Here is a 26,573-nt window from a genome sequence, read left to right as displayed (position 1 = left end):
TTGGATAAGTCTAGCAATTCGCAACTTTGAAATCTTTTACCATTTGCACTTGCACTCTGGAAATCAGAAAACTTTTACAACTTAGCTACTCTGGAAATTGTTTATAATTTGCACTTTTGGAGTTCAGAAAGTTTTTGCAGTTTGCAACTTTTGGTATTTTAAAAACTTTTACAACTTTACAGCTCTGACAATGGTGAGCATTTGGAACTCCATTTCATCTTGCAAAACTCAAGCAAAGAAACAGTTAAATTTTAACTTTAAATATTATATATCGAAATTAAAAATTAATCATTAAATTTTAATTTTGATCTAGAGAGTTAAATTGATTAAATATTAAAAACAGAATATAAATATTTAATTATAAACATTTGAAACCAATTAAAGTACAAAATTTAAATACTAAGTTTATCATAAGATGTTAAAAAGTTTATTTATCATAATCTGATTCAAACTACACCACAGAATATTAAAATTCCAACACATTTTCCAACCACGTTAATGTCTAAAATTATGACAAATCAGAGCAAGGTTTTTTCTAATTTGAAGCTTACTTTACCCAGGATGGCTATTATTGTTCTCGTCTTGGCATCCATGAAACATTGAAAATTGCAAGATGGGGGTCCTAGGGGAATGCAAGCAGGATACTGGTGGGGGGAGGCATGATGCATTCCTGTGGTAAATGGTCATTTGAGGCTTTAAAATAGTCTCTTTGTAATTCACCTTGATCTTAGGCAAGAGGCCACTTCTCAAGGTTTAAAAAAAAAGTCATTTATCAACATAACATTTTGTTTTTATCAAAACAAGAAATGGAATCCAAGTATTTGTCTTAGCATTGGCTCCATGCCCTAAGAGTATTTTTGAGAAGTCTCCATATGGTCAAAGCCCCTAAAGCCTTGTGGGTTTGGCCAAGTTTCTGATCATAGCCCTTCATTCTTTTTGGATGCAAACCTTTATCTAAGCTAAACTTGAGATTTACATTTTCCCTCAGTATTATGCCACAAGAATTTCCTAACAATGCTTTATCTTAGCTTTGTGACAGAAAATAAACATAAGGAGAAGCTTACAGTTGCTTGAAAAATCTATAAAGGTCAATTTCCTTTACAACGAATTGTCAAACTCTGAAAACATCCACATGAGAGAGGGGAAGCACTGAGAAAATGGCAGCCAACTCCAAAGACACTCAAATTATAATATGCAGGGTGCCGTTACAATAATCCTTGATTAAGAGTTCAAAGGTGAAGACTTCCCTGTTTGCTAGATTGTTGATCCTGGTTTGGATGTTAACACCAACCTAGCTGATCTGCTCTTTCAAAATTTAACAACACAACCTTATCTTCTTCTTCCCCTGTTCAATCCAGTCTAATCAGTATTTGTATGACTCCCATGGAGGTCACATTGCTGCAGAGCTGATCTCTATGTCTGGGTATCTACCTCATATATTTCTGTTAGCAAATATGCTCCCAGCATCTCCATCTCCTTGTCTTAAGATAACAGAGCTATTCTTTATCACCTAACACTTAGGATTGGACAGCAATTCTAGAGGTCCATGCCAGGCCTGCTTTAATTTCCACTGAAAACAATGCAGCAATTTATGATTCTTCTAACCCGTCAACTTATTAATCTGCTACCAAGCAACTTGTCGGCCATTAAAGACAATGTATTTCTCTCTTGATGGCTGGGTATTCTTCTTTACTGCTTTAAATCTTCCTTAATAAGCTGCATGCTTTTTAATTTTTTTTTGTATCATTAGACATTTCAGAATGTATTTATTTTCCTTATAAAAAAAAAATCCCACAAAAATTAAAATTCCAACCTTCAATTTATTATTTGTATCTGCTTTAATTTCCACTGAAAACAATGCAGCAATTTATGATTCTTCTAACCCGTTAACTTTTTAATCTGCTACCAAGCAACTTGTCGGCCATTAAAGACAATGTATTTCTCTCTTGATGGTCGGGTATTCTTCTTTACTGCTTTAAATCTTCCTTAATAAGCTGCGTGCTTTTTAATTTTTTTTTGTATCATTAGACATTTCAGAATGTATTTATTTTCCTTATAAAAAAAAATCCCACAAAAATTAAAATTCCAACCTTCAATTTATTATTTGTATTTAATTTCAAACAAGATTAGTAATTTTGTCAACATTTTTTATAAGGTCAATCAGAAGCATCACTAGGCCGACAATGGTTCTAGGGATGAGCAAGACTTAGTCTGGTTAGTTTTGGGTTGGTGTATTGTGATGTGGGGATTTCAACTTCACTTACTCATATTACAGATGTACTGCTCTAGCATCACACTGAAACTCTTTGGACCTCAATATTTTTATTTTCAATATTTACAATATTTTAATTTTTTGTGCTTAGAATGTTTGGACTAGGGTAAAAACTACTTTTACCCATTATGCAAGTATTATCATACTTAGAAAAGTCAGGCTCTACACAGACTCAATAACCCAATTTTTTTTGTTCTGGCTTAGGACTCGGATAAATCTCAGCAAAAGCTCGGCAAAACTCAGCCAAAAAAAGCCATAATTACACAAAAAAGACAAATACTAATGCATTTGGAGAAACATAAGTCTATTCTAATAATCAATTTGCCATAATTTGAAGATTATGTCATATGACCATCAAATCAATAAATTATTCTTTCATTACAAGACTTAGAGACTTTTTTACAAGACTCTGAGATGTTTCTAAAAGACTTGTTAAGATTTGGTGAACACTTCACTGAGACTCGGTGCGTGACTTGTGTTGACTTGGTGTGTTTTTCCAAATGATTTGCAAGTTGCTGTTAGATTGTCGAGTTTTGACTGAGTTTTTAAACTATGAGTATTATTTAAGAACACCCCCCTTGATTTTTTTTGAAATTTTAGCCAATCAACCTAACAACTAAAACATGCATTTGATAGGTCACTGCTGTTACAAACTGATATGTCACTTAATAATGCAATTAGCTGTTTACATCAACTTTTGATTGAAAATTCAGTTTCAAGCATATAGTCATTGCATAACATTGCTTGAGTTGTGAATATAGATTTGAAATACCTCAATAATCGAACCTTAGGCACTCATCAAGATCTGAAATGACAAAATGGAAGTGGAAAGGTCTGAAAATGGCATGAACACAGTCGGCTACAGCTTGAAAACTCAAATAACCTCCAAAACTCACCATGGCATCAACTATGAACCACCAACAGAGAAAATGTGCCTCCAACTGATTCAAAAATTCCAAAAAGATCTGAAATATGGATTTGTGCAGATCTGTAGTCACTAACAGCAACACCTCAACTCTGTCCCAGCACCTAAACAGGGGTGGCAAGGCATAAATTCCCTCAAAACTCTATCCAAACTGTCCACAATAGTCTCAGAAAACATGCAGCAGTCAATAGCACCTTGTCAACCTCAATGCAAGGATGAAAGCACCACCAAAACACAGTATAATGCACCAGTAGACCACACGTGGGTTCCCAGACAAAGGGTGGCCTGCAGATTGGGTGATTTGCTCTATAAAAATATTTCAAGCTGATAACCAATGAAAACCACCTGCCAAAGGGTCAGTTGGGGTTTAGAAACACTCAGAAAAAGTATCTATTTCCATTGCTTTCCTCCATCTAACACAACAACCAAATAAGTGAGGTACGACCCAACAATGGAGTGTACGGCGCAGCCTAGAATGTCCTGCAGCCAGCGTGAAACCCACACCAAAACCTCTGCAAACACTCCAATACACAAATACAAAAACTTGCACTCAAAATACCTTAAAGATCTTCGTTTTCTGAAACCCCAAGTCTAAATCTTCATTAAAACATTATATTTCCTGATTGAAAATACCAGACCAGCTAGGGTGGATCTTTCACCACTAAAACTAGCAAGATTGAAGAGGGTTTTCCTCCTCAACAACTCTTGGAAGAACTCCTCTGTTCATTTTGATAGCATATCCTTATGTGTGCAACTCTGAATTAGAAGAATGAGCCAAAAACCCTTTATATAGAGTTGGAGGAAATCAGGGCAATTTAATTTTCAAACTATATTATTTTTCCTCAAAAAGGTCCTATTAACATTTTAAAACAACTTAAGTTACCATATTCCATTTTAAAACAACTTAAGTTACCTACCATATTATAAAGTTATGTCCAACTTGGGGACATAACTTTATAATATTCAAAACTAAAGTGAACATTACATTACTTTATAACTTTAGTGCAAATATTAAAATAATCCAAACCATTTTGTGGAGAGCACAACCAAGGCATCAAAAATAGAAACTGAACATGCTAGGAAGAAATTGATGTTGAAGAATGATATCAGGTGCTAGAACGGGCACTTACTAAAAATAGCAGTGTGGAGAACAACCTAGAAGACCTAAAATGCTACAAAGAATGTCATCACAAACCTGAAAGCCAAGGAAACCAAATCAAACCAAATGCCAAGGAAACCCTAAATTGAGCTCTCGAAGAATACTCAAACTCTCCTAGCTCACCTGGTAACCTTCGGAAAACCCTGAAAATTGGCCAACACTTACAAAACAATACGGCTTAAAAATGGAGACATTACATATTATGATTGCACTTCAAAGGCCAAAGGGAATGATGGAGTTGTGATTATTATATGTGAGTTGTGCAAAGACTATGAGGGCACTTGCTTCATGGTGAAAGTTTATTTCTTTAATAAAAGGGGCAGAGATCAAGTAATGCTTAAATGAAAAGGAAAGGCTAGAAGATATGAAGGCACAAAAGGGATTTAAGGTGTAGTCTTTCATTTAATTTCTCTTGCTTCAAAATCACCTACAACTCATAGTTGGTCTAGAAGAGGAATAGGAGAACTATACCATGAAATATGTGTCCTCTAGAGATTTGATGTAGGGGACACACAAAATGGAATCTAATCACATGAGAATACTTATTGGTTGTAGCTCGCTGTTGGAAACTTGTTTAATGTGCCAGGTGGAGATGTAATTGATGTAGCCATTGTGAGCTTCTTTTATGCAAATGGCATGCCTTTTTATTATGCTTGTCACTTTATCAGTAGGAGATTGTTCATGTTGTTAGTGATGGACCTACAAGGTATAAAGCACTTGGGTCAAAGAAGCTTTACACAACTCTTATTGACAAAGAAAAAGTATGGATAGAGTAACTGCACCACTTATAAGAACTTGTTATTTGGAAGTGTACCATTGTGTATACCATAGTTACAAGACTCGAACTCGGCGCCCAAACTAAGCAAAATCTCGGCAAAGACTCGGCAAATTGAAAAACCCAAGAAATTCAAAGATCTGTAAGGAGTTAAAACTTGTTTCATGCATCCTTTAATAAATAAACCTTAAAGACACAATAATATCATCAAATAGAAGCCACTTTGATCACATACACAAGCTTACATTGATCACATAAGTATAAATGCAAATTTTAGGCTCGAGATGAAGGAAATAAGATAAACTAAATAACACATTAGAAATATAAATATTGTCAAATGTCTACAAAATTCATGGAATATGAAATCTATGGCATCAAAAGTTCAAAACATATATCAAAATAAAAGCTAAAGCCTAGAAGTCTAAGGCTCAGAGGAGCCAATATCAGTGACCACTCAACCCCACAACCATCCTGTGCACCTAAGATAGGTCCTGGAATGTTTTGCAACCATGATATTTGTCTGTGTCTCAGACCCGGCCTCAATGGCATCCACATCATCCTCAGGGTCCTCCAATGGGTCTCCTAGTGCTCTAGCCTCCTTTGCCATCGCTACTACCTTTACCTCTCGATCCACCTAATCAACCCATTCCAAGTCTTCATCGCTAAAGACAAAAGCATCAACTTCAATGTTCCACTCTATTTGTGGATCAACCTCCTCTAAAGTGATAGGAGATGTGTTAGTGCCCAAGATATGTCTATGACGAAGGCGAAGGTTGTAATGAAGACACACAAGATCATTCAACCTTTGCATTGCCAACTTTCTGTTCTTTTTGGAGTGAATATGCTCGATCATGCTCCAATTGCGCTCACATCTTGACACTACATGGCTGACTCAAGATACAAATTGCAATGCTCTGTAGATTCACAACCTTATTACCAAACATCTCCCACATGCATCTGAAACGAGGAAAATATATAAATCATTATTATTCTATAACTTTGAGTTTATGATAATGGTAATAGAATCATAGACATCGATAGAAAAGTTTAAGGTTAAATTTTAAACTATGCCTTGAATAGATTTTTACCTGGCATCATTTGTGTTTGCTTTTGCTTGCATACGTCTTGTGAAAAGAAGTCTCCTTGTGCATTGCTAAACATCTCTATCTCATTGACTATGTTTGTTCCAACTGATGAATCATGTGACATTCGCTCTACAACTTCGTAGAGCTCACTCCACACCTCGTCATCAGCCTTGAAATCTGGGCGAAATTGGAACACCGGATTAAGGTAGTAGGTAGCTGCATGTATAGGCCTGTAAAGCAAATTGTGCCATTGTCAATCAATGACCTCCCATATGGGACCATACATAGCCCAATTCCCTGAATAAATAACTCTAATGGCCTCCTTCACCCTGTCCATGTCCTCATAAAAGTAGCCCATTGTGGGCTTCTCTCCATCAGCAACTCGTAGAAGAACAACAAGAGGCTCTACGAATTGTGATCATTGTGAAAGTTTAAACATTAAGCTTTAAGTTTTATGTTTTACATAAACAAGTGTGAACAAAAATAAGGAAATGAAATGGAAATGACAACAAAAATATAATAGAAAATTACCCACACAATCTTCTTGCCTGATTGCCAAAAGCCATGCTCATGAAGAACCCAATCAACCGTCTCAATCCCTGTAGTGGTCTTTGTAGATGATGATGTGGTCCACTCCTCACTTACAAACATGCGTTTCAAACCGGCCATGGACTAAAACAAGGATTGCAACGTGATAAAATTTGTTGCAAATTGGGTAATTCCTGGACGAGCTAACTCTTTCTTATCTTTGGAATTTCTCATAAGGTTGAGGACCCAGGTATGATTATATATGTATTTACAAATATTCCTTGCGTTCTCTACACATGTTTTAATCTAGGGAATTTTGCTAAGATCCTCCAATATGAGGTCAAGGCAATGAGCAGCACAAGGGGTCGAAAACAAGGTGGGGTGCCTCTCCATAAGAAGTTTACCTGTAGAAACATAATTTGATGCATTATCTATCACTATCTCCACCACATTCTCCTCACCTACCTCCTCCAAAACTTCCTCCAACACCCCACTGAGATACTCAACATTTTTGATTTTCCCTGAAGCGTAAATTGACTTCAAAAACATTGTGCTACTTGAGAAAGAAAAAAAAGAGATTTAGTAAAAAAAACAAAAAAAACTTAAATCACTAAATCAGTACACTTTACAAAATACAAAGTACAATTACTTGACGAGGAGACAAGAAAATTCAGCAGTGTTCTATTTCTTCTGCCGGTCCAACCATCAATCATGATGGTGCAACCCTTCCTCCTCCAAATCGCATGTTGCTCGGCAATTTTGGCTTTGACATCAGCCTCCTTTTGACTCAAATAGGACCTTATATCTCCTCATCATTAGGGGCTTTAAACCCTGGATCACAAACAGTAATGGCATCTACCATAATTTGCTAATAAGGAGATCTAAAACAAATTAAATAAACAAAATAAGTATTTACTATTAACTATTAAGTTTTACTTGTAATTTTAAAAATTAAAATAATCAATGTGGCATACTTTTAATTTCTTGAAATTAAAAAACTCAAGACATAGAAATGAAAATAATGAATACCTCGCTGCATGAAATGGAATGGTGTTGCAGAACCAAAAATCTTCAATTGCATTTTTTCGTAGAGTCATGCTTCTCCTTATTCCAACCCATGCTCTCAAGTGATGGTTGGGCACCTTGAGTTGTGGATGGAACAAAAAGTGAATCTAATGTGGATTTATTTTTACGAATCCTGTTGGTGTTGGAAATAAGCCACACCCGGACCGATGATGGACTGGTCCAAGAGGGGCCAGTAGCTCAGTGGTAGAGCACTCCAACAACGTATGGAAGGTCCTAGGTTCGAGTCCTAGCTGGTCCATGTCTCAACATGGTATTAGAGCCAGGTCCAGGCTAGGAGCCCCAAGCACACGAGAGGTGTGGCTTAAGGGGGGGTGTTGGTGTTGGAAATAAGCCACACCCAGACCGACGATGGACTAGTCCAAGAGGGGCCAATAGCTCAGTGGTAGAGCACTCCAGCAGCGTATGGAAGGTCCTAGGTTCGAGTCCTAGCTGGTCCATGTCTCAACAAATCCGAGGCCCAATGGTCACACGCGCACTACCATTACTTCCAGCTATACGAAATGGAGGCTGAGGATTTGAAGAAGCCTCTCCACCAATGTTTGCTTGTACCATTTCTTCCATTTCTTCCATTTGCTTCCTTTTTAATTCTTTTTTCTCTTCAAATTCCTCTAATTGAGCGTACACTTCACGTATAGCCTCAGGGGGTGCTGCTTTGCATGCTTTGGCATCATGGCATTCTATTTGTACAATGTGATATTTCGGCCGGTTAATACCTCCCCCACTATATTTTTTTTTGTAATGAAAACATATTATTTTTTTTGATCTAGGGATGGTATGTGGTAGGTTGAGACATTATGCTGCAATATATTATAGATGGAAAAAATCGGCATAATGCCTCTTATTCTAATTAAGTTAAAACCTTAAAAAAAATAAAAGAAAAAAAAATTAGGGTTTCGTATTTTTTCCATCAACATAAAATGACACAAAACCAAAACAAATTTACAATAAAATGGAAATATGAAAGTAAAAAAATTAAAAAAACAACAAAAAAATGTAACTTGCCTCTTCAAATTTGCTCCAGAATTGAAGAAATGCACCTTCAAATTTGTAGAGGCCTCTTCCAAATCCTTCTTTAACTCCTTTAAATGCTTGAATGCAAGCTACTAATTTGCACAAACAATCAGCAATCACTATCTCCTCTTCAGTCGATCTATTGGTCTGCTCTTCAATGGCTCAATATTTTTTGTTCAAAGGTCTCTTTTTCTCTTTTCCTTGTGTTTGCAAATAATAGAAATGACTTTTTAGGGTAAGATGGCAAATATATTCACCTTTTGTTCAAGTTAAAACAAACCATTTTTTATTATTTTTGCTTTTTATTTCTGGCTGGGCATGGCAAAGTCTAAGGCTTGGGACTTGGCTAGTCTGCCGAGTTTGATAGACTCGGCGAGTCTGAGCAGACCCGGTCTGACTCGGTCGAGTTCGAGTCTAGAGACATCTGGACTCTATAGAGTCAACCTGGTTCTGGACTCGCGGAGTCCGGGCCAGACTTGTAGTCTTGTATCTCTAGTGTATACACACACACACAAGTATGTATGTATATATATGCCATATTTACAGGACTCGGACTTGGCTTAGACTCATAAGGTAATTTTTGACTTGGACTTGCTGCTCAGACTCAGTCAAAAGTATATATCAATCACACAAGTATAAAAGCAGATTTTAATTGAAGGAAGCAACTTTTTAAATTATAAATATTGTCAAGTGTTTTAGGTGTAATAAACTTGGATTGTGATATTCTTGGCATTGAAAACAAAAATCACAATATGGAGTCATGAACTATGTTATAACAGAGCTTGTATCCCTCAACCCAACATTACTAGCTCTATGTAGAGTCATGCATTTGTATCTTAGACAAGTCTGCAAGTGCTGCTACAATCGTACAAGCATTACTTAGGATAGGGTTTGACTTAGCTAACTAGAAGCATAAATGTAATATAATTACTAAAAATATAATTGGGAAGTCAAAAAAACTAAAAAAAATAAAGTTCTTCTTCCATCCAACATGGCCCAAAAATATTTTCATTTTTTTATGTTTTGGTTTGCTTGGTTTGGGGCTCACCAAGTTTGGGCAATTCTTGTAACTATGATATATACATACACACATGTATATATGTATGTACATTGTATATGCATACATATTAATATATAAATGTAACACGTGCCACATATGTATATATCTCCTAGGCACCTGCAACTCCAGACCTAGCTTTCGTCCAATTTTTATTTCAATGTCTGCATTTTTTCCTTAAGTTTGGTTTCATGAAGGAAGAATCAATTTCTTTGTTCTATCTTGGCCTGGTATTTGACCAGCCTTCTATAGCAGCGTCATTCAGCCCTTGGATAGTTTATGACAGGACTGTATTTTTGGAATTATCCTATTGGCCTTGGCTCTCCCAATTCCTGGCGCCAAAAGGTGTATTTTTTTTTCTAGTTTTATTAAAGGCTTCCTCTATTGTTGGTTAGATCTAACCTTCAATGACTTGTTTCCCTTCAATCTGTAGAAACTCTGCTTTTTGGTGTGGTCACTACATCCACAATTTTCTTCTTGCTTCGAGCTAGTCTTTGTCACATCCTTCATCTTATTTTACTTGGGTTTCTTCATTTTCCTTTTAAAATCTTTTGTTCATTTCAAAAGCAATTTCTTGGATTCCATTTGTGTCCTATATTTTCGCTTCTTCTCCACTGTGATATATAGCTTGTACCTTTTCTAGATGTCTCCTTTGTTCTTATTTCTTGCTTTCCCTTCCATTTTCAATATTTGTCTTCATCATGTACCAGTCTCTCAAAAATGATTCATGGTTTTTATTTAATTTTTTTGAGAATGATTTTCTAGGTTAGAAAGGTTTTCCTTATTTGAATTTTGTTCCTTTGAATATTTAAGAAACTTTATTCCAGGAAACATCTCTGGTCCATGTCTCTGTTTTCCTATAAGGACACAGGCCAGAAACATAACTCAATGTGCAAATTTTCATGTGATGGTCAGCCATCATCAATGGAACACCTTGAACACTGAAAGCAGACAACAGACAACATATTTATGTACTTAGAAGGCTCAAACCCCACTGTCTGACATGGATGTTTGGTCAACATTTCCTCTAGTAATGATTGCTTGACTGAGTTCTGTGAATACAAGCAAGATTAATAAGATGCCATGTGTTCAAGAGTTTTTATACCCCAATCTCATATAACTCAGCTTCCGCTTTCATATATAAAAAAACTTATGCTTCACTATTTTCCAATTTTCTGGGAAACTAGGTTGTCAGTTCAGGTTTGGTGGTTTGTTATTTTTTACTGGATTCAGCTCAGCTGAGTTTGGCCATATATATATGCATAGAATACAACTGAAAATTGAGAATTCAATGTCACCTATCTAACACTACTGTAGAAGTTGATGATCAACCACAAGAGCCAAGAATCATTTGCAAGAAAAATACCTATCACACAAAAGAGATCAAGCAAAAATTGTATGCTCTATAACAACCAGAGAAATCTATATTATTGCACAAAACAATTGAAGATTCAATATTGAAGGTACAATATTGGAGGTACAATTACAATGAATGAATGACTTGCTTTATAGAAAGCAATAGATGCCCTAATCCTAAATTTAGAAGAACTAAAACAATGCAAATTAGGAGCTAAATTAAGCTCAACTACAAGCTAAAAACTAAAAAACTAAAAAAGCTAACTAGAAGTTCTTCTAAGTGAACTCAGATTAAAAAAGTGTAACACCTAGGTAAAATAAAGCGCCTAAGTTTAGCTTAAGTGAAAAAGAAATTAAGAACTAAAGGACCTAATTAATAAATAATTAGATAATTGTCCTAAAATAACTCCAACAACTACTTGAGGTGTAGGAATATCAAGGGCATGATGTTTGAATACAAAGAAAACTTGCAGCCCAAAGCAATGAGTAGAAATTGAGTTTTTGCTTGGTGAGGCATGATAGGTAGGAATATATTTTTACTTTGTTTTGTGTGTTGCTTGTCACATATAAGTCACTTTGTAGGGTTTGATAGGTAGTCATATTTTTTTTTTTTTTTTTTTCATTTTTTGCACTTTTTATATGTTTGTTGGGGTTGTGTTTGCCTGAGTTAGGCTTGTGTTTTCACTGGTTTGGACCAATTATGCCTGAGATGTACCTGGGATGAAACCATGGGCCCAAATAGAACCTTGGATGGACCTGGCCTGAACTTGGATTGGCCAGGTATGTGATGTGTTCTGAGAAAACCTGGTAATAGTACTCAGAACTGAACATTATGTCTTACACAAATTCTTGCAATGACGGGGCAATTGCACAGAATGGATGAAAAACTGATTAAAAGATTAATAAAGCATCATGAACTCTGAAACTAAGCCCATGTGAAAACCAGAGGTAAGAAATTGGCATTCTGATTATATATACTGAACTTAGCAGTGATGTTTATCCTGTGTTGGATTTTGGCAGCATAACATAGTCTTCCAAATGGTATTGATTCTTAATTTCTTACTATTTTTTACATTTTCTCTTTAAATTTTTTTGTTATGGAAGAGTATTTAGGTGACACTTTCTTGAAAAGTGACATGAAGTGATTCTTTATATGTTCTTAAATAGAGTGGATTATAATATCTTGCTTTTGAAAGTAACAATTTTAGATGATTTTGTGTATGGTGCAGGGAATGGGAGAACCTCTCAATAATTATAATTCTGTTGTAGAAGCTATTCGGTCAATGACAGGACAATGTTTCCAGATAGCACCAAGGCATATTACCATTTCAACAGTGGGTGTCTTTTACCTTTTTCAATGGATGCAGTCTTGCCAGTACAAAGGCCTTTTCTAAAATGCAAATTTTCTAAGTCTTATTGTCTTTTATTGCTTCATTCTATTTCATAACTGGCATATATTCTATTGGCAATCACATAAAATAGTATGACTCACTTCAAGAAATGGAATGCACCAAAACCGATCAAAGCAATCTTATAAGATTCTTTTTCCTAGATTCTTAGGAGATTGATGGCACTGAGCTACTAGCTACTAAAATTTTAGTGGACTTTTAATGGATTTACTTTTCATGCTCTATAATCAATGATTTGGAATATGCTTTAGAAAAGTGCAAAGTGCTCATTTGATATCAGTTATATATAAGAACTTATGGACCACTCTGACCACAGACAAACATACATACGATTGTACAGAAATACATGCATGAATATGAATATAGCAGAATGATTGTCATGTAAAAATTGAATATATATGACAAATCTGGAATTGGAAGATCAATAGGGAAATCAAAGATATTAAGTAAATTATAGGCATTGTACAATGAGTTTCTTTGAAAGAAGAGTTTATATGTGATATTTACATTGTCATAACTTGGTTGATTGTGCTCCAACATATGGGGTATAGAAGTGGGTTCATTTGAAAACTTATTTTATGGGATCATGATCAGTACTGAATTGTGGATGGGAAGTTATAAACTTCATAATGAAACTACTTTTTAAATTTGGGACTGGTATTGGCAAAAAGAGCTACATATATTGGGGAGAATGTTTAATTGGTAATTGACTTTTTCAAATCATTTGGTCTAGCAGAGATATAATCAGTAGGAGTGTATGTTTTGTTGATGATTAATGAATTATTGTACTTAAAATAATTAATATAATTTTTTTAATAAAAAAGCATGGGCTATAGAAATTCTTCCCTTTGGGAGATGGTTGAGGCTTTGTTGCTACTTTCTCTCTATTTGGTAATGTATGTTCATATCAATTGTTTTTATGGAAGTTGTATGGAGGTTAAATTGGGAATTATAAGAATGCTTGATGCTTTAAAGTTTTTATGTTACTTATTGAGTGCAAGTTGATTAGGAGAAGATGGCGGACCTCAAATTAGTCTGCTCGACTCCCAACAAGGTTATTGAGTGATGAATGCGATGTGGTGCTGGCTGTATGGGTGGGTCCTCAATGGGAAGTTCACTTTGGCCACATGCAATGGCTTTGTACAAGGGGTTCAATTTTGATTTTATCATCTTGTTCCTTGGGGCCTGAGTTGGTTTATCACACATTGACCTTCCTATTTTCTGATATCTATGTATGTTTGTTGTTGAAGTGGAATTTGGTAAATACTAGTGTTATGATAACCAAGTAAGGTCGCTCCTAGTTGGCATAAAAAATATTATTGGGATGCCATTATCATTAACACATACCTTTGATTCCTTGATCAGTTTTGGGAATCATTGTGGGATTTTCATGCCTTTTAGTTATCAAGAAGGTTCTAGTGCATGCCAAATGGACAAATCATTAGTCCGACAAGCAATGGGATAAATATCTAAAGGATCCAACAAAGTTGTAGAAAGCACCCTTTTTTTTACAGTTCACTTAGCTTTACGAGTTTCATCCCTTGGCACCAAATGAACTTCTAATTGGACATGTTGCTTGTTCCAAGTGACATGAGCAAAAGGAGCACAATGAAGTTGTTGGGTAAGTACTATAAAATTTGTTTAGAAGTGCATCATTGGATTGGTTTGTTTGTCTCCATTTTCTTGAACTTTTATCTCTAGTTAAAATTTATTTTGGCGTTGGTTCTCAATTTGCTTTGGCAATGTTCATGTATCTTGTGTCTATGTCTCTAGATTGTGATCTTTGCCTCAGACCTTGTTTAATCTGTGCTAATTATCACTTAGAAGATACAGTGTCGTGATGATTTTCTCTTTTTGAACACTTGCAAGTCATTGTGAAAGTGGTCAAGGTCTCTGGTTTGGTTTGGTTTTGTCATAATTGTCCACGTTAGCCTTCTTCTTGTTGCTCATTATTTTGAGTAGTTAATTTTTGTTGGGCATTTGGTAGTTTAGACCAAAGAAGCATTAGGTTGGAATATTAACTGGTCCAATCTTTATAGGCAAAGTAACAGTGCCCAAAGCAGTTTTACTAGTATTATTAAAAGATTCAAAACCATGGATGAACATAGAAGATACAGCAAGAGAATTCGAATCCACTTTGATTTTGGGCAATAGATCTAGACTACAAACATTAAGTATTGAGCCAGTATCAATGAGAGTTTGTCTAATGCCGATACCGTTAACATAAACAATTATCAATTATGGATCTGCTTGATTTCTTACTTTTGGAGGTGGGAGTTCATGTGGATAGAATGTAATATTCAGCAAATCTGCACAAATATGATCCATCAACGCATTGACATCCGAAGGCCTAGCAGAAGAAGGCAATAAGATCTTCTGAAGAGCTTCTTGAAGCATACCTTGATAAAATGGAGTTGTCTAAAGCAAATCCCAAAGTGAGATCTTAGCGGGAATAACACGAAGTTGCTCAATAAGATCGTAATCACTAGATTGCTTAACTGAAGGCTTAGGTGCTTGAGGAAGATTTGGTTGAGAAGGTGGTAAAGAAGTATTTGAGTTGTCAACATTTTGCTTATTTCTACGAGTATTATAAGTATGAGCTACCATTTTATATAGAGCCTTAGACTATTTGTATCTCGTAAAAAGATCTGGTGAGTCACTTTTAAAAGGAACACCACGAATAGAAATTACCTTCTTTGGAGAAGGACTAGCTGCAGTCACACAAATGATTGGTCTCTTAGGTCTGCTAGGGGCAGTAAGACAACAATAACATTTACAAACTTAGTACAACTTGTAGAAGAATTAGTTGAAGGAACTTGCTCATCCTCAACATGTGGCAGATAAAATGTGGGATGAGAGTCCTTATTCACTAACACATCATCTGTAGAAGAGAGTGCATTGGAATGAAGAGACATAGAGTAATATTAAGAAAGGTATCAACGATTTCATCCTCTTGCAACAAAATATTTTCTGAGACAGAAGAATTTTTACAAGAGGGATCAAAGACATAGAGTGACATAGGCAAAGCCAAGTCACCATCACATGCATGAAAAGTAACATATTAGTACTTTGAATAAAATTAGAAATAGAACTAATAAAAGAAGATAACAAATGCATTTTGAAAATATTAAACTAGATTAAAGAAGCAATGGATAAATAAGTCGACCAAAGGAATGATAAAGAATGCTTTAAAAATAATACAGAAGAAATGTTCACAACGAGTTCACCAAAATGTAATGGTGCAAAAGTGTCCTTGCAAAGGGAAGAACTATGTTCCCTTGAGAGCCAATTTCACAACATACATTCAAATATCTCCAACTAGTGAAACTGGTGAAGATATCTAATTAGAGAAATGGTAAGAGTAGACAATAGTGAGTTTTCGATCTGAATCTAAGTGTCTCGGTCAAGGATGCCAGCGTGGTGCATTGTAGTCTTGTAAGGACCGCAAATAGAAAACTCAGAAAACAGAGAAATTAAAGAAGCGATGGATAAATAAGTCGACCGAAGGAATGATAAAGAATGCTTTAAAAATAATACAGAAGAAGTCTTCACGTCGAGTTCACCAAAATGTAATGGTGCAAAAGTGCCCTTGCAAAGGGAAGAACTATGTTCCCTTGAGAGCAAATTTCACAACATACATTCAAATATCTCCAACTAGTGAAACTGGTGAAGATATCTAATTAGAGAAATGGTAAGAGCAGACAATAGTGAGTTTTCGATTTGAATTTGAGTGTCTCGGTCAAGGATGTCAGCGCGACGCATTGTAGTCTCGTAAGGACCGCAAATCGAAAACTCAGAAAACAGAGAAAACCCAACTCTATGTTTCAGAGAACTTGCGAAACCTAGAATCAAAATATACCAACAAACGATATACAATAGAGATACAAAGAAGTATAATAAAAATAAAAGAAATGTATAACAAATAAATACAACTAACCTCCGTGTGGTTGAATGCCCTTAAAGAAACCTACACACATACAAAAGAGGAAATTTGATGGGGCTATATAGGGGCTTGCCTTAGTCAAACCCTCGCTTTGGTGTTTCCACCTCCACGGATAGTTAGATAGATAAAAAAGATAAATAGATAGAATGATAAAATGATCAAATAGATAGGGGATGTGATAAATCCCAAGATGTTCAAAGACTAGATAGATAGAGTGATAGAAAGATATTACCAAAAAGGCTTGAGAAAGCCAAGAGAGTTGCAAAAGATTATTGTGAGATCTTGAGAGTGTTGTAGCAAACGAGAGAGAGTAAGAGAAAGAGCCAAGAGAGATTTTTTGAAGAACCAAGAGAGCTTGTATGGAGGAACTAGAGAGATTGAATGGAGAGAAAAGATCGATTTAAAATGGGAGAATTGGAGGGAAAAAGAGGGCTGCTGAGCCATTTAGAAGATTCTGAGTCGTTTGCACCGACTAAGATAGGTGACAAGTGTCAAAATGCGCAAAACTGACATTTGAACGTTGAGATGTCATGGGATGAATGCGCGACGCATGGATGTTTGCGCGACACACTAGTGTCCAAACGAATCACACTCAAAAACAATAGGTGGCAAGAGAAACACACGGCTAACATGAAACTAAAGCTGAAAGATATCTACTGAAAAGGTATCCAGAGCATCCTGAGAGGGAAAAGGTTGATGCAAGGGTTGAAATGAGCCTACTCAAATGCTAGGGGAACGGACACTAAAGTGGCTACAAAAGTGTAGGTGGAATTGCAAAGGGGTATCCAATTCGTGACTCTACACTTATATTGTGTTTGATGAAATTGCTCTTGGACATCCTTTTTGTCAAATTCACTACCTACTTGTGACAACTCAGTGAATTTCCTTTGATATGTTGTGGTTTCAAGCAAAAAACTGTTGGGTTCTCTAAGCAGATTTTTTCCTACTACTTACTTAAAGCCTCTCCATCTTCTTTAGAAATATATTTATCTGCTGCAATTTTATTGAGTACCTCTTCCTTGTAGGATTGCTCATCTCTTGTGCCTTTTTCCTTGTCTCCCTAACTGAGACAACCAGTGGTTGAACTTTGACCGATAAACTGTCCAATATGTTGTTATAAGGGAGAGGTGAAGCATTGGTGAATAGAAGCGCATCAACTATCCTTTCTTTACTAGCCTATTTGGCATGTGCATATCTTAGCACAACCTTTGGGATGCTGCCTTTGTTGTGCAGTTTTTGAAACATTGCATCTATGTTTGGTTTCTTTGTTCTAGTTCTTCAACAGACATTTCTTCCTATGACATTGCCCTCATGTTGCTTCATTGGTTGAAGCCTCACTCTTTGAGTAGCTTACTAGGCTCTTTTGTACTTTTGTCTTGGTGTGCCTAGTTCGCATTGATGGAGGTGGCGGAGCATTTCTTTTTGATCCACTCACCTACAATAATGTGCTACTAGTCACTTCCATGGAGGATGTCATTGAAGCTGCTAATGTCTCTCCTTAGGGTCTATCTTCTACTATGCCTTTGATGAGCATTCTCCTTATGTGCTTTTCTCTTGGAATGCATTGTGTATTGAAGTGCACCCCTCTCTTGAAGTCCATTGGCACCAAGACTTTTGTATGGCATTGGGTCCTTGATGTCAAATTGCTCTATGGAGGATGCGTTTGGGGATATCTTTGAACTTGTAGTGTGGGTCCTTGCTGACTGTTATGGAGAGACTACAACTTTTGTTTGCTCCTCTTGTTTAGGTAGACATATTTCCCATGTTGTGAAGTTATTAAATTAGGATTTATTGGTAGATTGATAATACTGCCACCAATGCATCTGTGACTTCGTATGGTAGTGGAGGAATCATCATGGAGGTCACTAACTAGGACTTGATTGGGAGAAATCACTGCTAAATTGAATGATACACAATGAACAGGTAGTTGGCAAAGTGGTTGAGAAGGTGTAAGGGGTGGTCTTCAACATCTCCTAAGGCATCAATTTAGTTTTCTGACATCAGATAAACTTGGAAAAGTGAGTTTGGTGATTTTGCCACTTCCATAGATGGCAAACTTGGCATACACCTCAATCAACTCATCAAAACTGGCAAACTCATTTTGAAATGGGGCAGAGGATAGAATTTGAAGGGTTTTCAGAACTGAAGCAGTTTAATTGGATGTCTTTTGGCTTTCCAATGGTCATGGGAGGTTGAGAGGGGTCGAAATGAAGATGTTTCACATATGTAGAGGGGTTGGCTCTTTGAACAACATCTAGTTATGCTTGTGGAGTGGGATTGCTTGGAATTTGACTAGTTTTTCTCATATTTTGAGGCAGGGTACTTGTGAATGAGCTGCATAGCTGTGGTTTCTAAGTTACAATGTACCCTAAGGGTGATGTAACACTTGTAAAACCTTTGATATAGTGGCATGAGGCATAGAAATGTAATCTTTTGGAATTTTTTTCCCTTTGAGAGTTTTTCTAGCTGTATAGTGCTGTGTTTGTCTTCAAGGTGGGCTACATGGTGGAAGTATGCTACCTCTGAACACCATTTAGCTGGTTGTTCTTTAGAATCTCCTCCCAAAACCAAAGATGTAGTTATAGAGAAATTGTTTGGAAGGGTGGAGAAATCTGAAGCTGAGGTTTTGTCTCTTGGTGTAAGGGGGCAATCATTAGTCATTTGAGTTAGGAAGTGGTGGTGTAGGAAAGGAAAAGGATAAAGTAGAAAGCGCTATGTAGGATGTTGGAAATCTGAAAATTGGATGCATAGATTTTAACAAGGATGAATTACTTATATTAAAAAATGACGTGGATGTTTAGGTTTCTAGAATGTAGAGAATATGGATTTGTTTTCATCAAAAGATGCTTTCACCATAGAGGGCAGATCTTATGACACCAAGGTTGAGGTGGAGTTGATGCTTACCTCAAATTACAAAAAAAGATGAATGGTCTACTATTATCAATAGGAAAGGAAGAACCATAAATAATGCCTCTCTTAGCATGGTGCTAAGATCCCATTTGAAACAGAAAAAGTGATTTGCTTGTCTTAAATATAGTTTTATGCTTGCTTAAGAAGAGAGTGTATGTTTCTATTTGCTATTTTGATGTAATGTATTGTAAGCATGCTTTAATTTCATGGGTGGCCCCCCCAATAGAACTCTAACTAAATTGTCCAATAAAAACAAGTCTTCTATCATTCGAGGATATCTATTTAGTGGTGATCTTATTCAAAGCTTAGTAATCAATACACCTCCTCCAAGAACCATCTTTCTTTTACATCATCATAATAAGTAGATCACAAGGTGAGGTACTAGGGTATATGATCTCTTGTTTAAGTAGTCCTTGATGTTGTTTCTTAAATTAATTGCTTTTAAGTAGTGATTGTCGATAAAATCCGATGTTGGGTAGAGGTGATTCAAGTAGGAGTTGAATTTTATGCTTCACCTCCCTTCTTAGTGCCAATCCCCTAGAATCATGGAACACTCCCTGAAAAGATGCGAGACTTCATTATGAGCCTTTCAGTTTAGAGTTTGTCATTATAAAAACACCCAATCCATTATCTGTTTCGTCTTTTAGTAAAACTAAACAAAATTACCAAGTCGCTTAAATAATTTAATAGCTTGGTTATAGCTTACCATGGCAACCTTTGCCTTGTTTTGGTGCTCCTTGATGATACTTAATTCTATCCTTGATCCATTTGTATATGTTAGTCCTCATGAATATATCCTCTCTAACATATACATAAGGACTACCAAACACAATGGCAAAAGTATCAAGAGGCATTGTGCTTTCATCTACTTCATGTATGTATTGTGCATTTACTCCAAATTGGAATTCGTAGTTCTCTTCTTGTATTTCTACACCCTTGTCACCCATCCCTAAGGATATGGATGTGGATGTTCATATGTTTTGAGACCAAGCCTTCTAATGAATTATTTTGAAATTAGGTTGCATGGTGAGGTAGAATTTACCATGCATTAACCCTTGTCTTTTTTAGTTGCAATTGCAACCTGAAAAGTGAAAAGTTTGTTCATCCCATCAATTTTATCTTTTTTCTTAGTGTTGGTGGCTATACAATCAAGCCTGTCATTTACATCAGAACTATCCTATATTTCGATTTCCTCTTGTATTTTAACCATGAATTTTTTGAGTCCTCTTTATCCATATTCTTTCTTTACGGATGTAGTTCTGGATGTAATTTCAAGCACTTTGCATTTACATAATCATCTATTTTGCAATGACTACAATGATTCTTTCAGTCCTAATTTTTACGTGCAACACAATTACCTTTGAAATTCTTGTTCTTTTTCTTGCAAGACTCTACTTATCCTCTCCTCTTCTCCTCCACATAATGTGCTTGGATACACACTTATCCAAGTCCATTGAAATGGTGGTAAACAACCTCCACGAACTATATACACAGATCTGATACAAGTTGCTATTCTAAAACAATATCCCATGCTATTATCTACAACGTATATTCATAATTTTGCAATATTAGATTGCTCAATCACTTATATACCTCAATGCAGCAAATAAAAATGCAAAAGAATATAAAAATAACAGTGCACAACACACAGAAGGAAATACAAAAATTTACCCTAGAGAAATCCTATTGAGAAACTGTAGGAAATAATTATGTTTAAACACCAACCCATGTAAAAGATTATATTTTTTCACCAATAGCAATGCAGCGAAAAAGCCAATGTGGAGAAGTGGGTTTGGAAATGGCAAATTTTTTCTATCATTTAGTATAACTTAAACAAACTAAAAGCAGCTGAAATTTTAGAAGTAAATACAATGTGCTGAATTTGCAATGGTACTTCTTCCTCTTTTAGCTCTTTAGAAGTTTCTAGCATCTTTGTTCCTTAATAAGTTACTTTTTTTATACTTTATGCATCAAAGGGAGCTTGCTGTCCATTCCTGAAAAGGGGATGTCTCCTCCAATTCTGTAAGTCCTTGGGACATCCAGTATGGCACCCAGATCCCTAGGGACACATCCCTGTAGGAACACTAAAAAAAGATCTCGTGGAGCTTAGTAGCTATCTACAACTCCTCTGCTATAAATAGTGCTACACCGTTCTTATCTCTGCCATAGATATTAGTTTGCTCTGTCTTTCAAGTTTCAACTACAGAAAAAACACCATGCTTATTTGTTCAATGAGTCCTTGGTATTTACAAGTGGGATGGGGAGTTTTGCCACCTTTTGGAGCATGGTATTAGAATATTTAATTTAATTTTAGTCAGTTATCTTTAGTTAATTAATGGTCATTTAGTATTTATTTAGTTTATTTATTGTTTATTTAGGCTTCTTTTATGAGAAGGCGTAGTTATCTTTTTAGCTTCAGTTAAGCGGTTTGATCTTTTTAGAACACCGTCATATAAATTGCTATATATATGTTGTATATTCATGAATTAATTTTTCACATGGAACATTGTGAGACATAAAAAATTCAGATTTTTTTTTCCTTAATTTTTCTTTCATCCTTTCTTCTTCACTTAATGAGGTTAATAGAACCATCAAATAGTTGTTTTGGGTTTTGATGACAGTAAAGTTTTCCACTGTAACAAATGGTTGGATTTCTGACTGAAAATTTATAATATTATGGTAACTCAACATGCATGCAAATGAAGTTTTATCCTAAAATTCTTGGATTCCCTTCTTTTGGAGGAGAATCTATCATTAATAATTGTTTTGGAAAGCCTAATTTTGGAACATGATCCTAGAATGTTATGTTGACCTCTCCATTTCAATTGCACTACCTTATTCTTTGTATAGAGTCATTTCTTTTGGAGGGAAATCTGATATGCTTGACAATTTCATGGTCTGTTCAATTCTTGCATCATGGTGACATTGTTTGCTTTCCAATCATGTGTAGTTAATTGGGTTTTGTTTGGGTTTCTCTTTGAATATATCTTTCCAATCCTAATTTCATGATGTGGTGAACACTATGTGTCAGTATTTTTGATGTGTGACGCTTAATGTTCAACTTAGGAGGTCTACTTGTTTCAGGTATTAACTTCCTAATCAAATGATCCAATTAGGATCAATTCATAACCTTTTCAAGTTTGTTCCAAGAATGTATAGATTGTTTTCTGGTCTCAGCTTTGGTTTGAATCTTGAATGCTATAATACCATTTCTTAGAATAGTCCCCTGAGGTTTTAAAGTTATCAATTATCTGTTTCACTCTCACAATTGAAGGCAACGGTGATATGGAAATTTGCCTTCCTGTCCATTTTGGGGGCGGAAAGAAGCCACAAGAACTACACCTTTGGTTGTAACTTTCTAAACTTTTGTTTCTCCATACTGTGGGATTGATTTGAATAATTTGTATGCTGTCACATACTTTGGCTATCTCATGTCTTATTGATTTTGTTTATTATTTTAAATTTATTTCCATGATGTGGGAAGGAGGGCCAGAAAAAATACAACTTCCTCTGGTACCAGTGATACAGATTATTCCCTTAAGACATCTACAAAGTGGCAAAATACAAGGAACTTCCAAAAAGTTAGTAAAGAGACCACAAAGGTTTAGCATGGAGAAGGATCCTCTCTAGACTACAACAGATTAGTGTTTGTTGTTTTAATTTATTAAGACAAATTTGGGGCCTCGTTCAACTTGTCTAGGTGAACATTTCCAATTCAAGGGAAAAAATACTTTGTACTCCAGAACAAATCTGAGCTTGATAATGGGACACAAATTATAGTTTTATATTATATGAAACTCAGTCCAAGAAAATGAAGTCAATTCAATATGGCTCAATAACAGAAATTTGTTGAATTGTAGGTCCTATAACAGGATATCAATTGAATAATAGTTCCAACAATAGGACTTGAATTCAATAAGGATCAAGAGTAGAGCTGGTCCTGCGATATGATCTTAATCTGATCTGATCAGTAATAGGGCTTGAACCAATAATTAGTTTGCAACAATTAACTACACCAATCAATAGCAGAATATATTTATGATATTTAAATCCAAGAATTATGATTGCCAAATCAAAACTCATTATAATTAAATTAAATAGAATATTTTCTAATCCAGTTGTAAAGTTCCTTGCCAACTTTGAATCAATCTTTTTTTCCCTTCTTTTCCTCTGTTTTTTCAGTTTGGCAATTTAATGAAATCTGTTTATTGCAGATTTCTTATCATAAATATATGTGAATGCATGCATAGACTGAATTAAGGGAAATATTGCATAAACTGAAGTAACAAGAATATTCCTTTGTTCAAGAAATTCAGGTGCAAAATATATTACTGAGAATTACAAAGATAGTTTACCAATTTCTTATCTTTTATTGCTGTTAACAACTCATAACAGATCAGATTTTTATAGCAGACTTGACTGTTAGTGTAATGCCTTTCACGCCAAATGACAGAATTGATGCTCCACGCACTTGGTTTCAAGTTTACAACAATATGGTACTCACACCCAGCAGTGAGAACAACTCGACCCTTGATTCCAGTGATTAATTTGCAGGGGATGGTGCTTTTAAACAACAGAATGTCACACCTGGGGAATGCCTACTTATCTGCCCAAGTATTTTGCAAGACTTATGCCAGACCAGCAGCAAACAACCTTCAACCTAGCAAACCTTTCAATTCCACAGCCATTATAGGAAAAAAAGTCAAATAATCTCATCCATGATCAGTGCTGTCCCTTCTACCATTCGAAGAGCTAGTAATCTTCAGCAAATACCCACGGACAGCAAGTATTTAGCATAATTTGTGCATAGGAAAGGCCTATGTCCAGTCAAATGCTAGCATTCCTTCCACCCCAAGCCCTCTCAGATATATGCCTAGCAAGGATTTGTCATGATTCACCAATATAATAGCTCGACACCTTTTCCAATGTCCATGCCAGTCAAGAACAAGCCCATACGCCATCACAACTCATTAATTCAACTTACATAAATAATCAACAAACAAAAATAAGATGGTGTCCACTTCCAGTCAAACTTTTAAAATCACGCCTTAGCAGGATTACATACTCATTTGTAACACCTCATATTTGTATATTCAGTTTGCCCAACAAAGTGAAATAAGGGTATCCTCATTCAATCCACAACCTAAAACCTTTGAAATTGGTCTTCAATAGAGACTTAAAAAATTTCAACAACTTCAAACGATTAATCCAAAGCAAACCTAAAAACCTTTTATGTATAAAGCAAATCCTGACTAGATTTGCCTTTGAAGATGCATCATGAACGAGGGTTTTCATCCGCACTCAAACCTTTCGTATCTTGTCAATCCTTGTTTGGAACTGCTTTGGTGAAGAGAGAGGTTTTCATCCTTAACTCCAAGAAACTATTGGGGTTGTCGATCTATTGGCAAGAGTTTGGCCATAGACACAAACCTCTAAATCTCTACAAAGGAGTAAAACAAGCTTTTGAATCTTCTACATGCCACAAATGAGACCTCAACCTTCTTTTATAACCATCCCGGGAACTTTACAGAAAGTGCAATATAAAATCACTTTATAATTTAATTAAGCCTTATGTCCATGAAAAGTGATTAATTTAAATATTTAATTATTTTAGGCACTTTAGTCACATGATCAAGTGTCCAACATGTAAAATTTTCCATTCTCATTCCAATGAGCTATAACATTAAGGTGCCTTTTAAATTATTTTAATTAAAATAGCAACCTTAGTAAAATTAATTAAATTATAGTTCAATATTATACTTGAGTTGCAGAAACAAGCGGAAGGCATTGGAATAAAAAATTGATTGCACTAGAGTGATATCGATGATGAATGACGCTAATCGGACCAGATCAAGCGACGTTCTATAAATAGACGCTCTCTCCAAGAATCTTGGAGAAGACACCAGAAGCCAGAAATAACTTTGGAAAGTGTCTTTTGAGTACTCTACACCAGCTGAGCTTACTAATAACATCAAATAACGACCTTTTGATAAGGTTGACACACAAATGGTTAGAGCCAATTGCAAAGCAAAATAACTCGAAAATGGGGACATTATAGTCCTTCCTTCCCAAGCATTGCTTGAGGTTCAATCAATGCTTGCACAACATTAGAAACGACAAATTGTTCTAGACTGCAAGCCATGTGATCCCAGGGTCCTATGTTAATCTCAGAAAGAACCCACCATACTGATGTCATGCCACTTTGATTAACTAAAAACCCGTTGTGCCAAATCTAGACTCTCCCCTTCTGTAACCCAATAATGTATCCATCACCAAAACCCAAATTGAAATACCTACAAGGGCTGAAAACTATACCATGAAAGATTCCTACCAAAGCATCATGGTAAGGTCCACAACTGTAATTGCTCCGCTTGACATGATCTTGGGCAACAGGAAAAATAATCTGCTCGACCCAAAAACTGAAATGATAATTCGTTGTTTGGATAGGAGATGAAAACTCCTTCAATATAGAGTACAAGCGAGTTTCTATAAAGAAACGATAGAGAATGAAAGATAGAAAGAAAGCTTCCTAAAACTAACTAGATTACAAAAGATAGAAAGAAAATTTGCTAAAACTGAATAATTGACATATAGAATAGAAAGTTGCTAACTAAACTACTTAAATGACTTAAATGACCATTATAGCTAAATATTACAATATTGCTTTAATACCCTCCCTTAATGGTCATTCTACTAACTACAATATTTGTCCCAAAATTTTCCAACCAGCCGATACAACCGATGATCTTTGATGCCAACTGCAAATGTTTTCTTCTTGCTATTGAATCTCCGGTTGCCTTCCAACATGATGTTGGGTACTGAAGCCGTCCCTCCCACTATCCAAAGACACAAAAATCAAGATCAGCTTCTCAAAAAAACTTCAATTTAAAAAAAAAAAACTACTGTAAGATAGGATCACAATTTTGAGGAAAAATCATCAAATCCTCGATGCGATGATGAAATCACGCATGATTTTGTAAAAAAGTGGCAAAAACCTTGGTTTTGTGGAAAAAAGGTGAAAACCTCAGTCGCAGAAAAAACCTCTTCCAAGCACGCG

General features: G+C 35.6%; 1 protein-coding gene across 1 annotated transcript in view; it reads left to right on the top strand.

The window, feature by feature from the left end:
- Window positions 1–26,573, top strand: part of LOC131065333 (uncharacterized) — a 99,526-nt gene that overhangs the window by 54,265 nt on the left and 18,688 nt on the right. Inside the window, exon 5 of the mRNA XM_057999827.2 lies at window positions 12,484–12,588. Coding sequence (XP_057855810.1) covers window positions 12,484–12,588 — 105 coding nt within the window. The remainder of the gene's footprint in view (window positions 1–12,483; window positions 12,589–26,573) is intronic.

Source organism: Cryptomeria japonica, chromosome 1 (assembly GCF_030272615.1).
Source record: "Cryptomeria japonica chromosome 1, Sugi_1.0, whole genome shotgun sequence".
NCBI lineage: Eukaryota > Viridiplantae > Streptophyta > Pinopsida > Cupressales > Cupressaceae > Cryptomeria > Cryptomeria japonica.
The sequence above is the reverse complement of the archived record's forward strand: the minus strand, read 5'-3'. Positions and strand labels throughout refer to the sequence as shown.